This window comes from Euprymna scolopes, chromosome 6, assembly GCF_053919585.1.
Source record: "Euprymna scolopes isolate OS-2025 chromosome 6, ASM5391958v1, whole genome shotgun sequence".
Taxonomy (NCBI): domain Eukaryota; kingdom Metazoa; phylum Mollusca; class Cephalopoda; order Sepiida; family Sepiolidae; genus Euprymna; species Euprymna scolopes.
This window is the reverse complement of record NC_136487.1, coordinates 84,191,696-84,213,419: the sequence shown is the minus strand read 5'-3', so window position 1 is coordinate 84,213,419 and position 21,724 is coordinate 84,191,696. Positions and strand designations below refer to the sequence as shown.

Sequence of the window (21,724 nt, the reverse complement as noted above, 5' to 3'; positions counted from 1 at the left end):
AAGTTTCCCCCCCCTCTCATCCTCCTCTCCCCCCACCCCATCCCTCTCCCCATCCTCATCCCCCTCCTCATCCTCACTCCCTCTTCATCCTCACCATCTTCCTCATCCCCCTCATCTTTCTCCTCCCCCTCTGTCTTTGTTCATAACACTTCTCCGGTTTCACCTTTTAATTCATTCTCCTCCGCCCGTGTTCTCTCGACCCGGTAAGTTTGATTTTAGAAATCGAATTCGTTTTCACGACCCATTCGTCTTTCAATTCTTCTCTTATATATAAGTTCTATCTTTTAAAATTCGCTTTTCATACAATTTTTGCATTCGTCGTGGTAAGTAAAAAGTTCAGCTTAATACTTTACGACTTTATACATTTAAATATTCAGTAACAGGTGATTTCTTTTAAAAAAAATATTTTAATTTCTTCAGACCCCCATTACTTAAATCTCCTTCCTCGCAGAATTAAAAAATTGTACTAGTCAATGTCCATTTTGATGTGATGGTTTCCTTTTTAGAGAAATTAGTGGGGATGATTAATTAAAATTTACCTCAGTTCCAGAAAGATTTCTCTTTTATTGATCGATGAAAAAAAAGAAGACACTAGAGTTTTCGAATTTCTTCGTCAAACAAAAAATGAATATAAATTGATTTTTATATTTCGTTAACAGCACGTTTTTTTCACCCAACTTTTCGTGAGTTTAGAATTCGATTGTTTTTGAGTATTATTAATTTTCGCCTGCTATGTTTTTTTTTTTTGTTTTTTTTTTTTGTACTCATGCAGAGAATGATCCGTGCTGAAATAATAACGTTATTATTTAAAAAGCCATTCTTAACATGGGGAGGGGAGGGTGTTTTGTACCCATTCTAGGTACTTTTTTAGATTAGGTCCACCCCACCTCTACAATTTGCGTTTACAGGACGGATCTTGCCCTCCCCTCCCTCCCTCTTTTTTTTTTTTTTTTTTTTCCAAATCATCAAAAAAAGATTATCAAAAATTATATATTTTAAGAATAGAAAACCTTAGGCACTTTTTTATGATGAAAAAAAAAAATTTTTCTTTATAAAAATTACTTTTAATCACTTTAAAAAAGTAGGTATTAGGTTAACATTGGAATCCTACACACCCTATGTGAATTCATATTTGTAAATGTTTCTGATCAAACTTTATAAAAATTGTCAGTTAAATCATTTATATAAGGGGGCAACAATAAGAAAGAAAAAAAAAGATGAGAGCCGTTGAAGGTCAATTTCACCCTCAAAACATAAGTACTTATTTTTTTTATAACATGTTACCCTACATCCTTACAATTGATTTCCAATAAATTCAAACAAAAAATGGTTACAAGTTCTTACAAACGCTATCCTGTATGGAAGTGGGTGGTTATTTTGTGTTAAATTTTTTACTTTTAATTCTGAAATAATTTGGGTTTTTTTTTTGGTTTTTTTTGGTTTTTTTTCTTGTTTTACCTGCAGTGCAGAGTTGGCTCTTTTTGTACTTTAGAACAGTGGTTTTCAACCTTTTTTTTACTCATGGACCCCTTTTCCCTTTTTATCTTGGTGGACCCCTTCATAACTATTGGTCAAAAGACAATCTTCTATTTTTCACTAATATACATTTTGAGGTTTTAATAATCAAAGAAATATTATATAATTAAGCTTTATTTTTAAATGAAAACTAATTTAATGCAAATAAAGTATTCTACAACAACTATAATAATTATGATAATTTTGTTATGTTTTGCCTGTGGACCCCCAGAAATATTCCATGGATCCCTAGGGGCCATGTGGACCCCGGTTGAGAACCTTTGCTTTAGAATAAGTTATCTCCTTTGATATAACAATTTATCTTAACTGTAGATAGTCAAACCCACCTGAGACGGACATACAAGGCATCTATAATCTCATCCAAACAAAATTTCTGATGGAGCACAGTTGATGAAATCCTTTCTTTCCATATTCACTTTATCATGGCAGTTATTATATGTTGAAGCTAGTGCAAATCAGAAATGCTTGAGGTCCATGCAAGATAAACACAGATTGAAAAGATTACCCCAAATCTTGAAGAAAATGTGCCTAGATATAAGGATTGACAACAGCTTCTCAAATCTTCCTCAAGCAACACAACGGTAAGCAGTGTGTTGTTTGCGACCCGTATTTATCATGTCACCCAAATATCAAAAGGTATAATAAAGCCATTTAGTTTCTTATTCAAGAATTTGCATTCAATGAAACTATTTCTGAAGCTTCCTAATATGGGGAGGAGAGGGGGCGGTGTGGTTGATGATCAGTCAAATGCATGCATTTACTGAAAATTATTAAATACTGGCAGAGGGGGGGGGCATTAAGTTTTTTTTGTTTTTTTTTCAAAAACAATTGATTTCTTACTATTGTCACACGAGGTAAGTGTAAAAAAACAACAACTAATCGAGGTACTCACCTCCCCTAAAAAGCATGCAAGCAAAATTTTGAAAGATAAATTTGACTTAAAAAATAAACTAATCTGCTCTTCCCTGAATCTGTAGAAACATCTGTATGCCTTTAGATTAATTCTCATTTAATAACCAAATATTAAGAAACAAGTGAAATTTTTTTTGTGTGTGGGTTTATTTTTATTATCAGTTATTAAGATCACACTTACTCTGCATTTTTCATAAAAATTAAATTTTTATACATGACTAGCAAGGCCACCGGTGTTGCTCAGGATCGTATAAGACAATGTGAAAAATTTTGAACATACCTGTTATTCTTAAAATAGAGGAAGTTTTTATGTCTATGTATCATTTGGCATCTTGAGCAAAAGAATATTTTACCTACCCTAGGACGGGTATTACACAACATATGTATGGAATAATTGTACCAGCCTTAGGACACGAAATTTACAGCACATATGCGGGAAAAAAAAAAAATCCTTACCTTGGGCGGGTAATATACAACACCTATTTAAAATTATTTACATAATTTTCTGTTGTGCTAAGTTTTCGGTATGTCACAGATAAGAGTTTGTTTGTTTTTATATCAGTGCTATAGTGAAGAAGCACCGGAGTTTTCATATAAATGTTATACTACTCGAATATATTACATGATTTTTGATTTTGATAACTTATGTACGTTACGGATAAGAATTTCTTTGTTTTTCATATGGGTACTTCACTGTACAAGTACCTTATTTCCTGGGTAGGATACTGTAGAATTACCTTTTTTTTTCTAATTTAAAAATGAAAGAACTTGATACTTTTAAGTAATTTTCTGTTGTGCTAAATTTACTGTGCGCCTGGGTTCTATAGTGAAGAAGCACCTTATTTCTCATTTAAAAGTCATACAACTCGAATATGAAACAGGATTTTCGGGTTTAATAATTATGTATGTCACAGATAATATTTTCTTTGTTGTTTTTTTTCATACGAGTACTATACTACACACGTACCTTATTACTTTGATAGAATTTCTTGTACACATAGATACATTAAAAAGTAAGAGATCATTGCATACAAACATATATAATACATTAAATTTATAATGATCAGTTAATTAGTATAGGAGTGAATCCAATACATACAAATATATAATCATAGACACATACTAATCATTCATAATGATTGGTTAATTAGTTTAGGAGTGAACCCAATACATAAAAATATATAAACATATATACATAATTAAAATTCATAATCATCAGTTAATTAGTTTAGGAGTGGATCCAATGCATACAAATATATAATCATATAAACATATTTAAAATTCATAATGATCCGTCAATTAGCTTAGAAGTGAATCCAAGGCATAAAAATATATAAACATATACACATAATTAATATTCATAATGATCGGTTAATTAGTAGGAGTAAATCCAATAGAAATGGCATTACTTGATCTATTTACGTGATTTTTGGAATGTACAAATAAGCCGATATATCATATATTTTGAATATGGCATTTTCCTTACGTAAATCAAAAACATTCTTCTGTATTTTTTTAAATAAGTGTTCTTTTGTATTTATTACATAACATTAAAAAAATCAAGAATATCGGAATGTGCAAAAAAAATTTTTTTTTTAAGTGAAATTATGAAGATTGAAACCGCAACACTTGGCCTAGTAATCTGTCACGACATCCGTTGCACCAAAGGAACAACCGCTTTAAAAACGTGAAATATTTAAATAAATAGATTTTTCTTTTACTCAATGTACGCATGCACAGAATGATGCCATTGTGCTACGCTCGTCAAGGTGTCATTGCTTTCAAGTTTGAACGCTTTTTTGAAGCCCTTAGCAATTATTTTAATCGATTAAATACCTCTAATAAAATTCTGCACCAAAAATGCAATCTTTCGAGCTATTGTACGCCATCCAACGATCATCCGTCTAGGAAGAGATACAAATTGAAAACGGAGACAGACACACACACAGACATAGTGAGATTTATATATTAGATTATTGAAGCAAGTCAGGCACAAATATATTCATTTTTATTACATAGATTTTTAAAAACTTTGTGGAGAGGAATGGAATTTTGCCAATATTTTAGAATCATTTATTTTGTCTTTTCTTTTTCAGTCTGCTTATAGCCAAGCTATGGAGGGCGGAGGTGACCACCGAGAAGCTCGGCGGCCTATGAATTCTTTTTTTATATTTTGTAAGCGACACCGACCTATGGTTCGTGAGCAATATAAGAGTATGGATAATCGTGCTATTAGCCGAATTCTTGGTGAACTATGGGCTAAAGTGGATCCAAAAGAGAAACAGCAATATACTGCAATTGCCAAACTCGTAAGCATCCTTTGATTCTTTTAAGATAATTTGCTTTCATGCAGCTAACATAGTACAAACTTACGAGACGTTCCATGTATCATGGCGTTCCCTTGAAAATATTTTTTTCATTTATTTTTGTACTAACGGGGGTGCCCGGCATTGCCCATGTGTTTGTAGGTGTAAAAAAAAAGGTGTTCGTAGGTAGATAGGCTCGAAGCCGGAACCTTGCCTGTGTGTTTGTAGGTGTAAAAGAAAGAAAAAAAAGTGTTGGTAGGTAGATAGGTAGGCTCGAACCCAGAACCTTGAGGCGAAAGTGGAAAAGAAAATGTGAAAAAACCTTTCATCTACCCCCTCATCCAGAATAGGGTAGGAAGTGAAAAGCGTTTGAATTTAACGATTAAAAACTTAAATGACAGGTGCATGAATTTAGTGAGGTCAAACATCACGCCATAGAAAGAATGAAATCCCACATTTAATTTTTGCTGCGAAGCAGCTGTTTTGGTTTTGTTTCCCCAAGATGTTGAAGGGGGAGGGGGCAGCTCTCCATAAAAAGAGAGTAGTGTTCAAATGAATGGCAATTGTCTGATATAAGGGGTTTCCCCTGCATTGATCAAACTCATTGCATTCTGGACGTTCCTGGCACGAAAGCCTGGGAACAATGCCTTCGCTCCAGATTAGTTTCGCTTTTATACGAAAAAGCTGAATGAACACGAGAGAAGCTGAAATAGCAAGAATTTGTAAAAGTCGATGTAAATAAATCTAGAAATTACACACATTTGCAAATCATTACAATCTATACGGTATATAAAAAGTTCCAAGAAATAGTAACACCCTCCACCTCCTGAGAAGCCTGGCAAAAAAAACCTTTGCTGGGCATACAAAAACACGCGTGCTGCTTTTGCCTTTTTTATGTGTATAGATTTAACTCATGAGCTCTTAAAGTCTCTGTCCATTTCAATAAAAAACAACTTTTTATTCAATTTACTTAATACATTACTAGTGTCAGCAATGTTGTTCTGTGTTAAACTATAGCAGTACAAAATAAAGACAATTTTTACTTTTGCATGCTTTTAAAAAGATGTTTACATTTAGGTGCAGCATGAATTTTAACTTTTGGGTGCTTGGTGGACAGAATTTTAACTATTGAATGCTTGGTGACCACTTTCTTGTTTCTGGAAATTATGTAATTCAAAAATTAGAGAAGCCTCAACAATTGTACTCTACATTCAATGCTTAAAATAGTGAACATGTTCTACTGATGTTGTCTAATACATAGACAACATTAAAATAAATAAATAAAATTTTTATTATTGAAATGCACCAAAATTGTAAGAATTTAAGATTCCATGAGAAATTGCATCCAGCAATGACATCTCAACTGGTATGATTCTCACTGTCAATCATTTTTCTTAATTTTTTTTTTTTTTTTTAAATTTATTTATTTATTTTTTTCAATTATCTTGTTTTTTGTTAGGGGGTGGGACATCGTATCGGATACCAGATATTCACTCACTTATCTCATATGTTCCAACCAAGAGATCTTTTTAAAATTCTAATCGTCCCTTTAAGCACAATTTTTTTTTATCTCTTGCATTTCAGTCATCAGGTAGATTTGTCGGGTAGTTTTTTAAAGGCTTTTTCATGAGTTCATTTACTCCTATGATTACTGGAATGATGGAGATCTTCCTAAGATTTCAGTTTCTTTTCATGTCGTACATAAGACTTTGGTATTTTGTTATTTTTTCCCCCCTCTTAGTCTCACCAACAGAGCTAACTTCTAAGGTTTCTCCTTTCTCCCATATTATTATGTCAGGTTTCATAGCTCTGTAATGCTCCAAAATGTGTCCCATGTCAATGGCTTAACGCCACATGGTAAGTCGCTTAATATATACGAGGGTGTGAGTACCACAAGCAAACAGAAGTTGAAAGCTGATTACAAAACCTTGAACCTTACTATGAGACAAAAAATGAAAATAATAAATCAATTTTTTTTTTTAGATAAGTATTTAAATATGGTGCTTTGTTTTTTATGAAAGTGATAACTTTTATGAAAAAAGTGATCTATTAAAATTTTTTTTTTTTTTTTCTTTTTTTTTTGCATATGCAATAAAATTGTATTTGGTCTTGTCAGTTAAGTATTGAAATGATTTCGACTAAATTCTCATTTTAAGATAAAAAGTTTAATTTGGAACTAGTAGGACCTGTGGAAATTCCACAGCGGACTTTTTCATCTATAATATAAATCTCACCTGTCTGTTTAAATCTATGTTTGTATGTCTGCCTAAAACTTCTGACAGAGGAAACGGATTTTCAGGAGCTCGGTATCGCTTTGAAGCTCGACCCTTCGGACGACAAATACAGAAAAATTGGCTATATCCATATGACTTGTGTGCATCAGCTTGAATCAAAACCGAAACCAAAACTTGGGGGGAAAAAAATGTGTGTGTATATGTATGTGTATATATATATATATATATATATATATATATATATATATATATATACTTGTTTATTGTTATATAAACATGCTCACATCCCGCTGCTACAAATAGCCACTTGTTTCAATCAAACAACAGATATCATCAGGCAGCGACTTGACTATTCAAAAGTTCAATGAATTGAATAGTCAAGTCGCTGCCTGATGATATCTGTTGTTTGATTGAAACAAGTGGCTATTTGTAGCAGCGGGATGTGAGCATGTTTATATAACAATAAACAAGTATTATCAGCTCTTTTTATTGAGCACTATCTAACAACCTTGTTGAATTCATTAGTCCATTACTTTTGAATATAAAATAAACCCGAGTATATATATATATATATAAACTTGTTCTTACAGCTATAATCGAAACTGAAACCAAAACTTATGAAGTATTCTTGGTAAAAATTATTTATGACAAGAAATGGAAGTACATAACAATTGAACGATCAGGATCTAAGTGTGACAGAAAATAACACATAGACTATCGTATTAATATATAGATAGTAGTGTTTGGACAATTAATCGGAATCAGGAATTAAAAAAATCGGAAGATCTGGGGTATCGGAATCAGAAAAATCGATGCCTATTTTCTGATGCCAAAATGATTTTTAAACTGTCTTTTTTTGTATTTCGTTTAAAATTATCCATTGCTGGTAATGATTATAAAATAATAAATATTTATTGATTTTAAATTATATGTAAAGCTAAAATCGATAGATCACTCTGTACAAGTGTATTTTGACTTTTAGCAAAATATCTGTATATTTAATGTGTTTTATACAAAAATTGGCGAAAATAACAATCTTAAAGTTAAATAATTAGAGATTTATAAAGAATTGGAATCGGTAATTGGATCGGAATCAGGAATTTAGCACAGAATCTGTAATTGTCGGAATCAGGAAAAATATTAGAATTGTCCCATCTCTAACAGATAGTTTTAAATATTTAACTTTGAAAATGTTTGTAAATTTTTAACAAATTTAATTATGATTATCTTTTAAATGTCATATTATGAATGGATGTTGATTTATTTACTTTTATTTATTTTATTTATTTCAATTGCAGTTAAAAGACAATTTTATGAAGAAAAATCCAAATTACAAATGGCATAACAACGACAAATCTAATGTGCTTTCAACAGTCAACCAAGAGTTATCTAACCTTGAAAAAGGTCAGGAACAATGTAAGTTGAATATTTTTTTCTATTATTACTAGATAGATTAAAAGCCACATAAGGGGCAGCTAGAATTTTTGTTTTTTAAGTGGGGAGGGGTTATCGTTTCATGTTGTAACAGAATTATTGGTCATATTTTATTTTTTGCATGTTGACATTTTTTTTTTTTCATGTAATTGCAATTGTATTATTGTCATCATATTCTTCGTCAACTTTAACAAAATCTAAATTTAACAAGTGACCAAATGTGTCATTTGAACTTGACCAGACATTCAGTTGAACAAAATATGACTTCAATAATACTATCAAAAACTAAGGTTGTTACAGACAAAATGTTGATAGATATATAAGTTTGTGGTTTAAATGACTGAATATAATGTGGAGTCGAATTTATCTTACCTCATGGAAGAAACTGTAGGGATAAAAAATCTGGTTATAGTCAGCTAACGTACTTCCTAATTTATGGCATAGTGCTACTACTGTAAGCAGTGACAAGGCAAATCAGTTCCTTCATTTTTTTTTTTTTCTTTTGCACCTATAAATATTTTTATACGTTTATAAACATATTTATTATATAAATTCAAATAAAAAACTTTTAATCTTAAAATTCAAAAGAAAAAACTTATTTTATAATTTCATAAACACTTATAAAATTTAAAATAAAATAAAAACTTTAAGAAATTTTGTTATTAAAAGTCCAAATAAAGACTAGTGTTTTTTTTATCTGTATAATTTTAATTTTTATTGTATACTTTTCAATAATGTCCTTTTCTTATATTATTTTCTTTCAATAAATCACTTCACAATAGAAATACTGAAGAACAATAAAAGTGAAGGAATTGATTTGTTTTGCTACCGCTTCCAGTAGCGTTAAGTATGTTTGTTGAATATCATCAAAAATCTTTTATAAAGTATCTATTAAGATGCCCAAGAGTTCCTTAATGAAGTGATAAATTATGAGGTGTATGAAACCCAAGGAAAAGGGCATTTTTTTTTTTTTTTTTTTTTTTTTTGCTTTCAGTAAAAAATTTTAGCAATATTTAAGATAAAAATGAAGATTAGTAAAGAGAATAATAGACAATATAAAGAACTTTTTTTTGTCCAACTCTGATTTTATTTATGACACATGACATCTATTATAATATTTGTATGACTTTTTTTCAGTGGATTATTGCAGTGAAAGATCTGATAGCACCAATATAGATCTTTTAATTCGAGCAATAGAAATGAATGGCAAGCAATATTTTGTGAAACAAGAATTTAATGAAAATGGTATACGCATTGCGCATACAGTTGGAAAGGTATGTCCTTGTATTCTTTCTTAAAAAAAAATTTTTTTTCTTCAGTTTCTTAGTTATTTCTCTAAACTTTTCCAGTGATTGCATAAAATTGTTATTGGCACATACTGGAATCAGCAATGTTGGTCTTTTTTAATTTAAAATAAAATATTGTTTTTAAGCTACATTATGTTACTTATATTTATTTAATTATTTATTCTGTCAAAATGTTATGAATGTGGTGAAAGGAAATACTGTTTTTGTAACATCTCTTTATATATTACATTTTTATTAAAAGATTATGTATAGTATATCAATCAGGAACATTGAAAGTTGCGGTTACAACAATGGTGATGGTATTTAATTTGGAACAAAAATAAAATGTATACTTTTGGATTTAATAAACGTTTCTACTATGTTATTTATTTTTAATTTAAGTTTTAATATCGTAATTCACCAATAATAACTGCAGCTATTTTTTTTTTTTATCATGGACTGAAAAATTCTAACATAATTAAAATAAGTTCATTTTTAGCAATTTTTGCAACCCATCTAAAATATGAAAGCTAGGATTTTGGGCATTATACTGAAGCATCATAGTTCAACTCATAGCTTTGTGTTTGTGTATATGATAAGAGAGTGAAGGGTAAAAAAGGGTGGATGCTGAGACCAGAATTGGAGATGAGACTTTAAGATCTTTGGTCTGATTCTCTACCATATAAACATATATATTATCATTTTTTATCTACATAAATTTTATGTATCTATTTTCAATATTTACTGTGCTGTGACTGTTCGATATGTAAGTAGTAAGTTTTGAAAACCTGGCAATTAAGCTACGCAAATTTTCTGCATTTCATCCTCATGAGGATTTGTCAAGTTATTGCATGGAATTGATGTTAGATGTTTTTATATGTTCCTTGGTTTGTAACTTAGCTGGCACTGAACATTATCTTCTAAGGCCAATCAGATTCTTTGTTATTGACATACCCATTTAATGGGTGCACGCTTATCAGGCAAGGGTAATTTTACCTCTAATTTACCCGTTTCTTTATCCTTCTTGTTGGGTTTCTTTCTTTTTTGTATTGAGAATTGACCTAGTTTTAATTTAATTAAATATCCAAAATATATTGTATTAATAAAGGTTAATCTGCATCATTATATCTTAATTTTGATTGTGTCTATCCGTTATACCTTTGCCTTCAATAAATTTTCTTTATATACACATTAAACAATGCTTCAAACAAACTACATTAACCTCATATTTTTTAAATTTATTTATACAGTCTTCATTCTTAACTGAAAAGGATAATACTTACTCTGCAACCATCATGAACCATGAAGTTGAAGGAAACGTGAATGAGAACATAGAATACGCAGTGAAACAAGGTTGGGCCTGTGAAAACGAGGAAGGGAGCTGTCTTCCAGCTCTTTGCCGCAAATCTCCTGAATATCCTGTTAAAGATTACTCTCCTTCCACATCAAGTCCCACTTACACAATGAAAGACGGCAATGAATCTGATGCTGGTAAAAGTCATCAAAGTGATACCAGCGGAGAGGTCAACTGGAAGAAACATGATGACCTTGAAAATTGCCAACAGCAATGCCGAGAGGCACGTTTGCCGTTACGTAAATCTAAAAGAACAAACAAAGGTGCAATTTATAAGCAACTTATTGCCACTGGAGCCTTACCCGCTTCCCGAGAACGGTTAGCTGAGATGCACAGCATTTATAATGTGAATTCAGATGATAGGTAAGTTGTTTCTTTTTGTTTTCGCAGGTTTGTTATTTTAACAAAACGTTTTTGAAAATAGATCTGTTATATTTAACATGCAATCCTGTTTTATATATACAATATTTTTTTATATATTTACCACTTGTTGCCTAAATCCATGATGAGTTTATACTATTTTATCACTTGTCAGTCATATTCCTGCTGGTTGCACATGTAATTCTTCTTACTGATACTGAATTATTATTAACCTTGCAATTTATTTAAAGACATATACCTATTACATTTGTCCATACATTTGTTTTTAGACCACCCACCTCCCCTTGCTTAAAGAAATGTGCATGTGTTTCTGTTTATGCAGATCTTTTACTGAAATTGTTTTTTTTTATATATTCTTTCAGTGCTGAGTTGAGAGAGACTCCTTACTATGAAAAGCTTAATCGAGGGACCAAACGTACAGTTCTTGAATCAGATACACAGCATGATAAACGTTCCAAAACTGGGTGAGTTTCCTTTTTTTGTCAAATCTATTATATCTAGCAGAACTTTCTGTAAATAATTTCTTTTGTACTAATTTAGGTTGCTACTATTGCAACATGACTGGCATCAACCCTATCTATATATATTGGACCATATGATGAGTAGGTGTAAAGCATTGTCTCGTGTTGCTAGTCCGAGAGTCCAGAACTCGCCATGCTTTAAATGCTATAACCAGATGATGAATTTTTTCTGTCAATAAATGTATCAGTATTCTATCTTATTAAAACGATCAAGAATGTTCTGCGCAGGGACATGTATTGCAGCTTGTACTCTTTTGTTCATATAATTTAACTTGAACTAATACAGGAAAAAAATGTACTTTTCTATCTAAATTCTTAGTTTATACATTTTTTTTTACTTTTCTGTTAATTTAGAGATTTTGATTTGGATGCCAAAATTGCCACTCTTCCAGCCTGCTCAATGGATGTTTTAGAAAAAAATCATAAAAATTCTACCAAACAAAGATTATCTGCTGAGCATTCACGACGGTCATCAGGAGGTAACAATAAAGGTAAGTAAACTTTGTACAGGATAGCTTTGAAAGTCTTTGAACTTTTACAAAAGTTGATGAGAAATCGGGAGGGGGTGTAATTTGTGGATAGATTGATAGATCTTCTCCGTAGTCTTTGGCAAGGTCAATTTGATCATGGCCCACCTATTTTTTGCAAATATGAAAGAAAAATCTTATAGTATATGTTATGAATTAGTTTGTTTTTTTAGCATGTAACAAATATATTACTTAGCATAGCTTGAGTGGGTGTTGTTCACACCAGTTGAGGGTACATCCCCGACAGTTCGACAATTGTTTGTTGCTGGTGTATTGTTTTGTTCAGTTTTACAAGGTCAACCCTCTCAAGTTTTAACTTTTGTCTTTGAGAAGAAGTTAGTTATTGCTAATCACCTAAGGCAGTTTTACCAGGGAATGATGATGAAGCTGCTCAAGCAATTTTTTGTAAGCCAGAGCGTGCTTTTTTTTCTATAGTACGCTGGCTTTTCAACACTTCAGCTGATCTTGTGTCTAATCTCTTGCGTTGGAGGTAAATAAGGCATGCAACAAGCATTTGATGAATGACAATTACTTTGTATCCTAAGGTACATTTGCTTTTAATGTAAGATGATGACAGCAATAAATGGATGAGTCACACTTTCATTATCATTGATGTACTGAAAACACTATTGACAGAAAAGTATGTGTTTATTTAGAAATAAACCCATTTTAAAACAGTAAGTTGCTAAAAAATCTTTATGATGCATATAATCTTAACAGAACTGAGATATCACTTTTCAAAAATCGCGTAAATTGATTAAGTAGTTTTGTTTTTGTTTTTTACAGAAAATGATTTAATGATTTTAATAGGAAATTATAGTTGATTAAATCATTAAAAAACTGGATAATTCAAATTTAGTTGTCTCCCACTTATTTATAAAACATGGCTGACTAAAACATGTCTCGCTTTGTCATAAAATTTGATTTTCTTAGTTAAAAAAAACAAAAAACTACTTAATCAACTTGTGTGATTTTTTTTTAAATATGACATCTTCGTTTCGTGATTGGTATGAAAAAATAAATACGAAAAAGTTTAATATGTAATAGTTCTTTTTTTTTCTTTTCTTTTTTTTTTATTCAGTCATGAAAACAGACATGCTCTTTATGCCCCCACACCGGAGAAGACCCCACAATGTATCCTTGCCCATAGGCAGTCGTAAAAGAAAACAGTCCAAAGCCTCAATTATGAAAATTATTCAATTACCATCAAAATACAGACATCATTTTTCACGTAAGTATTTTTTATTTTTATTTATTTTGTCTCTTTGGATATCTCTTGTTTTATTTTTATCTTTTAGTTTCTTCAAAGCTTACATATAAAATTATCTTGATGGATTTTTAAGGTCAGCTTAAAGGCTATTTAAGCTGACAGTTCAGATTTTGCTTCTGACAATGCAATTTTTATTTATTATTGTTGTACCACATTATTGGTAATAAAATAATTTACATTGCTACAATTAATTTAAAAAATTACTTGGTTTGATCCAGACAATTCATGATATGAAATCTTTTTTTAACTAATCATGAAAAAAAAAAAATCAAACATAGTCTTAATTAAAGAATATAAGCATTGGCTCTCTTTATGACTAAAATATTTCTTTTTCTAATAATTGTTTGCTTGCTAAACAAAAACAGAATAATTAAGTTATACATTGCTAGGACTTTGTCTTCAAATGGGTTCTAAGAAAATCATCTAGACAGGATGGCTTTAGGAGGAATGTGAATTCTCTGCTTTTTAGCGTAATTCCGCTTTTATTTTATCCCAAAAAGGCATATTTTTATTTTAATCACTAAAACCTATTATAGATGTGAGTTCTCAACTTTTTCATTGAAATCAGCTATTTTGTTTGAGCTTTTAATGATTAAAAAAAATAAAAGCTGATTATTCCTTTTCTATCTGAAAAGTTAATTTTGCTGTGATCAAACTTTCCTTAAAGCAATTCATGATGGGAGTAGGAAAGTTTAAATAATCAAAGAATGACTTTTCTTCTACATAAGCACTAAGTGTCTTTGTTTTAATTTTGAGTTTTTTTAGTTGAAACTAACTGGAGTTTTTAAGAAAAAAGTTTTTTTTTTTTTTATGCTGGCCTCTCTTCACTCACGCATTCACTCACACACACACACACACACACACACAACATAGGGGCATCCCCTCCCCCAGGTTAGGAAGTTCATCTTCAGTTTTTTTTTTGACATTAGCTTCTCACATCCCTGTTTTAGCTGGCACTGAACATCATCTCCTAAGGCAAAATAGGAAAATTCTTGATCTTTTCAGATTCTTTATCAGTATTGACAACCCTACAAAATAAAAACTTGAATAACTTTGATCATAAAACTATTGTGCAGACTAACATCATTGTCAGAAGCAAAGGATATAGTCTTAAGCTAGATTTCAAGTTGCATGGGAATCAAAGGAAATGACAAGGCTGATACAAAAATGCTCATAAAAAACCCGTTGACCAAATGTACAAAATTGCAAAACCAAAAACAACAACCCACTTTTTTTCCTCATTTCCCCCTACTCTTTCTATCTCCCCCACTTCCTGACAGGTTTCCTAACTTAAAATGTACCAAACATTAATACTCTAACCATTTTCCCTCTCCTATTGCAAAACTCATGTTCTGCAGGGCAGGAAACAAAAACGATAAAATCCACTATAAAACAACCAAACTAAACACTGCAAACTAACGATTGAAGATACAAAGAGCTTATAGAATAAAAAACCTTCTACAAAATTACTGGATGCAACATGAATTTCCAAAATAAATGGATTCGGGCATTAAATGGCCCGAAAAGAGTTGATATGCTGTAAAACAACCAAACTAAACCAAACTCTACAAATAAATATTTAAAGATATAAAGAACTTGAAGCATAAAACTGTTTCCAAAGTAACTGGATTCGGCATTAAATAACCTGAAAGGTTTGATATACCGTAAAACAAAACAACCAAACAAAAAAATATTAAAGGATCTATTTAAACACACAAAGATAGACCAATTTATCACATATCTTAAAGAAATAAAATTTGAAACAAAAAATGTAAAATAACTAAATAATACCATAATACTTTAACTTGAATTTTTTTTTTTTTTTAACAATATGTACATTTAATTATATTTTTGTATTTGACTTTTATTTTTAATTTTTTAAATAAAATTTTAATGTTTGTATGTCATTTAAAATATAAACCTGTTTTTTTATTATTCAGAGTACCTGAAAGATCCACTGACAACACTTTACCTACACCCTTTGATGAAATCCTATCAAGATCTTCAAAAGCAATCCTCATCAAGTCCAGACCAGGCAGCTTCCACGTCTGATGACAGCTTTGAATCAAAGGATGATAACACTTTTGTTGCTGCAGAAGAAGTGCAACAGAAGCCGACGGCATGTAGCAAAAAGAATGACACTGTCGCTGTTAACGTTCCCACCATCAGTGCCACATCGCCTTTGAAACCATCAACAATGCCAAACTTGGTTGCAACTAGCACCACCAAAGTGTCTATCCAAGAAAAACCCATCCGTAACACTGCAATGGTTCGATCTGATTGTAGATCTCTGGCCACAATGCTTAATTCCACATGTTCTGACCTTAAGCCCAGTGTATATCAAGCAGCAATGAATTCACTAGATATTTCATTGAGATCAACACAAGTGACCGCAGCAGCTTGCACCTCAAGTATACCTCTGGCAGCTGTTGCTGCTACTGTTGTGAGTGAGCCAATGCAAAACCCAATGTCTATGGAATTGGTCCCCACGTCTTCTGGGTTGCACGTTGCAGGAGAATTGAAAATGAGTGAAAATCCAGAGTTTTTAATGTGGGTCACCAACTTAGCTGAAGCCGCTGGACAAATTTCAGTTTGCTAGCAGAACGATGGATTACGATTTCATGGTTTCATTTTCTGAATGAACTACATTAAAAAAAATTTTAATGCCTATCGCGAGTGCATAAAACAACAAAAAAAATGTATATTTCTATTTTTCATAATCCAGTACCGAGATATCTAAGTACTTCACATACACTCAATTGAATTGTTTAATTGTGGTGAAAGAATCCATCCATGTCATTTTCACTTCTGAATATTAAGGTAATTTATATCTTCATAATTACTTTTCCTATTGAACAGTAATTGATCAAATTTTTAAAAAATAAATCCCTGTCTACTTATTCTCAAATCCATGCATCTCTATAAAGTTAGTTATGCGTATATATTTATATATTTCTACATACAAGATTCATTCCTAAGCTAATTAACCATTCATTAATTTTGCAACACAGCTGTTAAATGTAAAGATGTAATATGGGCTATCTTTAATTTTATGCAAAAGGGTTAGAAGCCCTTTCATAAAAATACAGATATCCAATTCTTGTAAAGTTTTCACAATACTTATTAGACATCAGTTAATCATTATTCTCAATATTTTAGAGGATATAATATGGGCACAAATCAGATTTTTTACACTGAATTTGATCAGTGGCCATCAGTCAGCAAGCAAGATTCCTTGAATTTCGATTCTTTATTCCTTAATAGCAACAATAATAATATTAATCACATTGACACACCAAAGTTAAGTGACGTAGTACAAAATAGGTGACCATTTGGAAATACTAGGGGCGGTATGTCATCTCCCTTAATCGGGATATATATGCTAACTGGAGACCACATGTGAATTTGTATTCCCCATAAACTTTCTTTTTTAGCCAAAAGCAGAATGCCCAACGCAAGGCAAATATCACAAAATTATTATTATAGGTTGTTATTTGTTCCAGCTTAGGTTTTAAATTTTAGACATTTTCTACAATTAAAATCATGTAATGGATTTTGATCAAAATTGGAATAAGGATTCTAAACATAAGCTTTAGTATCATTATATCTTGATTTTTTAATCTTTGTAAGGAGACATAAAAATGGTATAAAACTGTTTTGTTCAAGAAATTAATTTTACCTATTCTTGGACAGGTATTCTTCTAGTAAATATATATATATATATATATATATATATATATATATATATATATATACACACACACACACACAGCAACGAATAAGTAAAAAAGATCACTATATTTTTCAGAATGTAAGATATAAAAAGAATTGAAAGGAAATACATTTATTGGATTATAAAGGCCTTTTGTTTTTTACCTTGAGACTGAAAACAAGAGTTTGTCTTGTAGTCCAAAACATAAATTAAGAATACACTTCCCCCGATTTTTCTATGTATAAATATACGCATCTTATCTAGTGATATAGTATTTTAATTTGATTGATCTTCCTGTATTGTTTTTACATGCAATTGGCTGATCTAAATTATTTGTGTTGTTCATTTCTTGATGAGAACCATTTTTACTAATACACGATTACCGTATGTGCCTCCATTTTGTTTTCATTAATTTACTACACTAAAACGGTAAAACTTGTTTGAAAAAAAAAAAGTCCTGCAACGATATTAAAAGTACACATTAAATTTTCCCAACAGAACTTGCTTAAAAATATAGTAACATTAAACAAAACTTAGATATTTAAACATATCTCATAATTTTTCTTTTATAAACGATTCTCATCAGAGAATACTTTTCATATAAATACATGTAGGCTAAAGAATTTTTTTTTTTTTTTTTTTTTTTTTTTAATTCATTTGAAGCTGTTGAAAAACTTACAGTTCTGTTACATAAAATAACTTCCTCCTTCCCTCATTATCCGAGTAAAACATGTGCCATATGGCTAAGTTTTGTTAAGCAAAACGATTTTAAATCAGTTTGATTTATCTGAATTTTATTAAAAATTACCTCAATATTCAGAAGATTATGTGCCTAAGATTATAAACATTCCGGTTTTCAATTTTAGAAAATTATGTCCATTTGAGTTGTTTATCTGTGTGTGTATGCATGTGTATCTGTGAATGGTAAAATTCTATTTTTGTGTATATAAGAAATTTTCATCTTTATCAGTTTCCTGTGTGTGTGTGTGTGTGATTCTCTCTTTTTATTCATTGTTGGCAAACTGATTTATTTATTCACGCCTTCATGGGCATCTCAGTAAGCAAAAAGAAAAATGCACAATCTCACTTGTTTCTTTGAAATATCTCATCTGAAAGCTCCCAATCCATGATTATGAAATTGGTCAATATTATTTTCAAAACTACACGAGTTAAATCCTTGACATTCTCTCACAATCTATATTCATCTCTCATTCCACTTTTTTTTTTTTTTTGTTTCTCTCTGGGTAAACTAGACTCTCAAACAACTATTCTTGAAAAAAGTAGAACAATATTATAGCACCTATAACACGAAAACTAATTTTAAATCTGCTGATGAAGCATTCGTATGCCACAAACAGATCACGTTATCAATATAAATTATCTTTATATATTAAAACATATTGTGACATCAAAAATTACCTCATATTTTGTTATCTCAAAGAGAGCTTACATAAAAAAAATTTTCAGCTAAAAATGTTTTCGCTGTCAACTGGGGGGGGGGGGGGGCTAACAGGTGTGTGTACATAGTGTGATGACATATAGGTGTGAAATTTAACCAGTTAGGGTTGAGGATATGCGTTGCATGGGGAGAATGATACAATAGATATGTTTTAATGCATGTCTTATAGACAAGCTTAATTCAGACAGCCTGAAAAGAAGATTACACAGTATAGGGAGAGAAGACATTAATCTTATAACCAGGTTGAAAGAATTGATGAGAATTCTTGACAGTAGATGTAGAACAATTGAAATATTAGAGGAAGTACAAAGAAAAAAAATGGAAGGAAGTAATAAAAATGAACTTGAGAGAAAAATCGATGAATAAAGACCTGGCCAGAAATAGATTAGGTCTTGAGTCAATTTGTAAAAGCCATTGAACACATACCAACATATAAAAGCGACATTAAATCTATTATGATGCTTCATGCATTGCAGTACTATTGACTGTTAAAAACATAAAATTCAAATTTTACTACATGTCTAAATAAGTTGTAATATTTAAATAACCAATGCAGCTAATGCATATTTTTATACTATATTTCTGACAATCTCGCCTGTTAATTTTATTTCACTATATTATTGGTATGTTTTTCTCTTTAAAATCACAATATAACCTAAATTTAATTTAATCAGCAAATGTTGGGAATTATTTTAATAGGGTTGATTATTTTCAAATTTGTACATAGCTAATGTTATTCCCACACACAAAACAAAAAAAGAAACACAGAATTTTAAATTAAGAAAAGGGGGGAAATTTTTATCTTTCTTTTACCACATCTAGTGCTATCAGATCAGGCTGACTTGTTGACCTAAAATGCACCACACATTGATGCTGTTCTCTCCCCTTCTTTGCAAAATTCAATCATGTTCTGCAGTCAAAAACATCGATTTTTCTCTACAAAACAAAACAACCAACCCAAATACCATGACTAAATATTTGAAAATATAAGAACTTAAAGCATAAAAACTTTTTTGCAAAATTACTAGATTCGACATTAAATAATTCAAAAAGGGTTTATATGCTGTATAACAAAACAACCAAAACATATTCTTCCACGTAAAGAATGCAATTTTACTTTTATCATTACAAAATATGTGACAATGTTACTCTTTCTGTTTTCATCTATTATATAAAAGAAAGTTGTGTGCATCACACGAAAACTTATTATGCTAAAAATAATTACTTACCTTTATTATTGATAAATATTAAATTACAAAAACACTAAAATTAGGTTAAACAGTTGGCTGCTGCTGATTTATCCTTTTTTTTATTTTATTTTTTGTTATTATTGAACCAGTTGTCAGTTTTCGTATAAAAGAGGAAGTTCGAGGGAAGAAATGGGTTTAAAAAGTAAAAAAAAAAAAAAAAAAAAAAAAAAATGGAAAATGGATATTAACTTTCTTATATTAAAATAAGAAAATACTATTTTAATGTAAATGTATCGAAAGATCTGTTTTGTTTCTAAACATCAAGTAACTATAATATAATGAGGATTTGTGGGGGGGGGGTAAATTTTTTATACTTAATTTAAATAAAAATCAACTTTTATTTTTAAGTAGCTAATCTTTTGATATAATAAACTGAATCTGTTTTTAGATTTAAAGAGTCTATGGAGGTTCTATGACTTAATTAAAATAACTAACAAATGATTAAATAAATATAAACAAAATAAAGGTACAAAAATATTCAAACTTGTTTACAGAGAAACTATAGTGTATTATGGTGGATTTAATTTTGTGATTTAACTTTTTTTAATAAGATTTTTCATTATATTTTATACTATTGCATTTTTTTATTTCAATAAGTATTAGATTAATAGTAAATAAATAAATTTAAGAAATATTCAATGATGTAAGTCTATTTATAATTTTAATAGTATAGTGATGTAAATATTTGATTTTTAAAAAATTTTTACTTTTTAAGTCACAATGAACGTTCTAATTTTTGTATTACCATCTTCATTGGGATGATAAAAAGAGCTGAAAGAAGAGATGTGAGTGTTATGCGAACTGAAATGAATATGAGACTTTCATTTTTCAACCAATTTTGCAATTCAATTGATAATATTCATGTGAACTTTCTTGCAATATTATCTCCCAACTTCTAGTCGGTAAAATGTGTACATACATATATTTTTCTCTTTCTCTCTTAATTTATCAATCATTTTATTTAATATAGGTATATACATTTTTATGCACCATTCTTTTTTATACAAAATTATTTTCAAAAGATTTTTATCACAGGGATGAAAATTGTACATAAAAAAATTTTTGTATTTGTTTTTCATCTTCATGAAAATAATTTTTTTTTTTAATTTAAAACATTTTTTTTTGTACATGCATATATATATATATATATATATATTATATTATATATATATTTCTTTTTTCAAAGTGCCAAACAAAAGAAATTAAATAAAAACATTAAAAAAAAAATATTTCTTTTTCTTTTTTTTCTTTTTTTTTTTTTTACGAAAAGAAACTAAACAGAAATATGGATCATTCATATACCTCACCTAATAATCACTTTAAAATATTGGTGGAACATGGAGAGAGAAAAAAAAATTATCCAGCTGAACAAAATCTCAAAAGACTCCTTGTAGGCTCATTGATGATTTCTTGAAAATTACATTTTTCACAAACAAAAACACATTTAGATATAATTTAGGTAAAAAGAGACAATTATATTTTCATTGCCTAGTTTTTTCTTTCTTTTTACTTGTAATTTTCATTATTAAAATATTTTCTGTA

At 30.0% G+C, this 21,724-nt stretch overlaps 1 protein-coding gene across 1 annotated transcript in view; it reads left to right on the top strand.

Moving 5' to 3' along the window:
• Positions 1-17,315, top strand: part of LOC145277739 (uncharacterized) — a 58,101-nt gene extending 40,786 nt beyond the window's left edge. Inside the window, exons 2-9 of the mRNA XM_080129453.1 lie at positions 4,545-4,757; positions 8,287-8,404; positions 9,560-9,696; positions 10,959-11,425; positions 11,806-11,907; positions 12,319-12,455; positions 13,573-13,722; positions 15,702-17,315. Coding sequence (XP_079985579.1) covers positions 4,563-4,757; positions 8,287-8,404; positions 9,560-9,696; positions 10,959-11,425; positions 11,806-11,907; positions 12,319-12,455; positions 13,573-13,722; positions 15,702-16,360 — 1,965 coding nt within the window. The 5' untranslated portion in view covers positions 4,545-4,562 and the 3' untranslated portion in view covers positions 16,361-17,315. The remainder of the gene's footprint in view (positions 1-4,544; positions 4,758-8,286; positions 8,405-9,559; positions 9,697-10,958; positions 11,426-11,805; positions 11,908-12,318; positions 12,456-13,572; positions 13,723-15,701) is intronic.
• Positions 17,316-21,724: the final 4,409 nt, after the last annotated feature.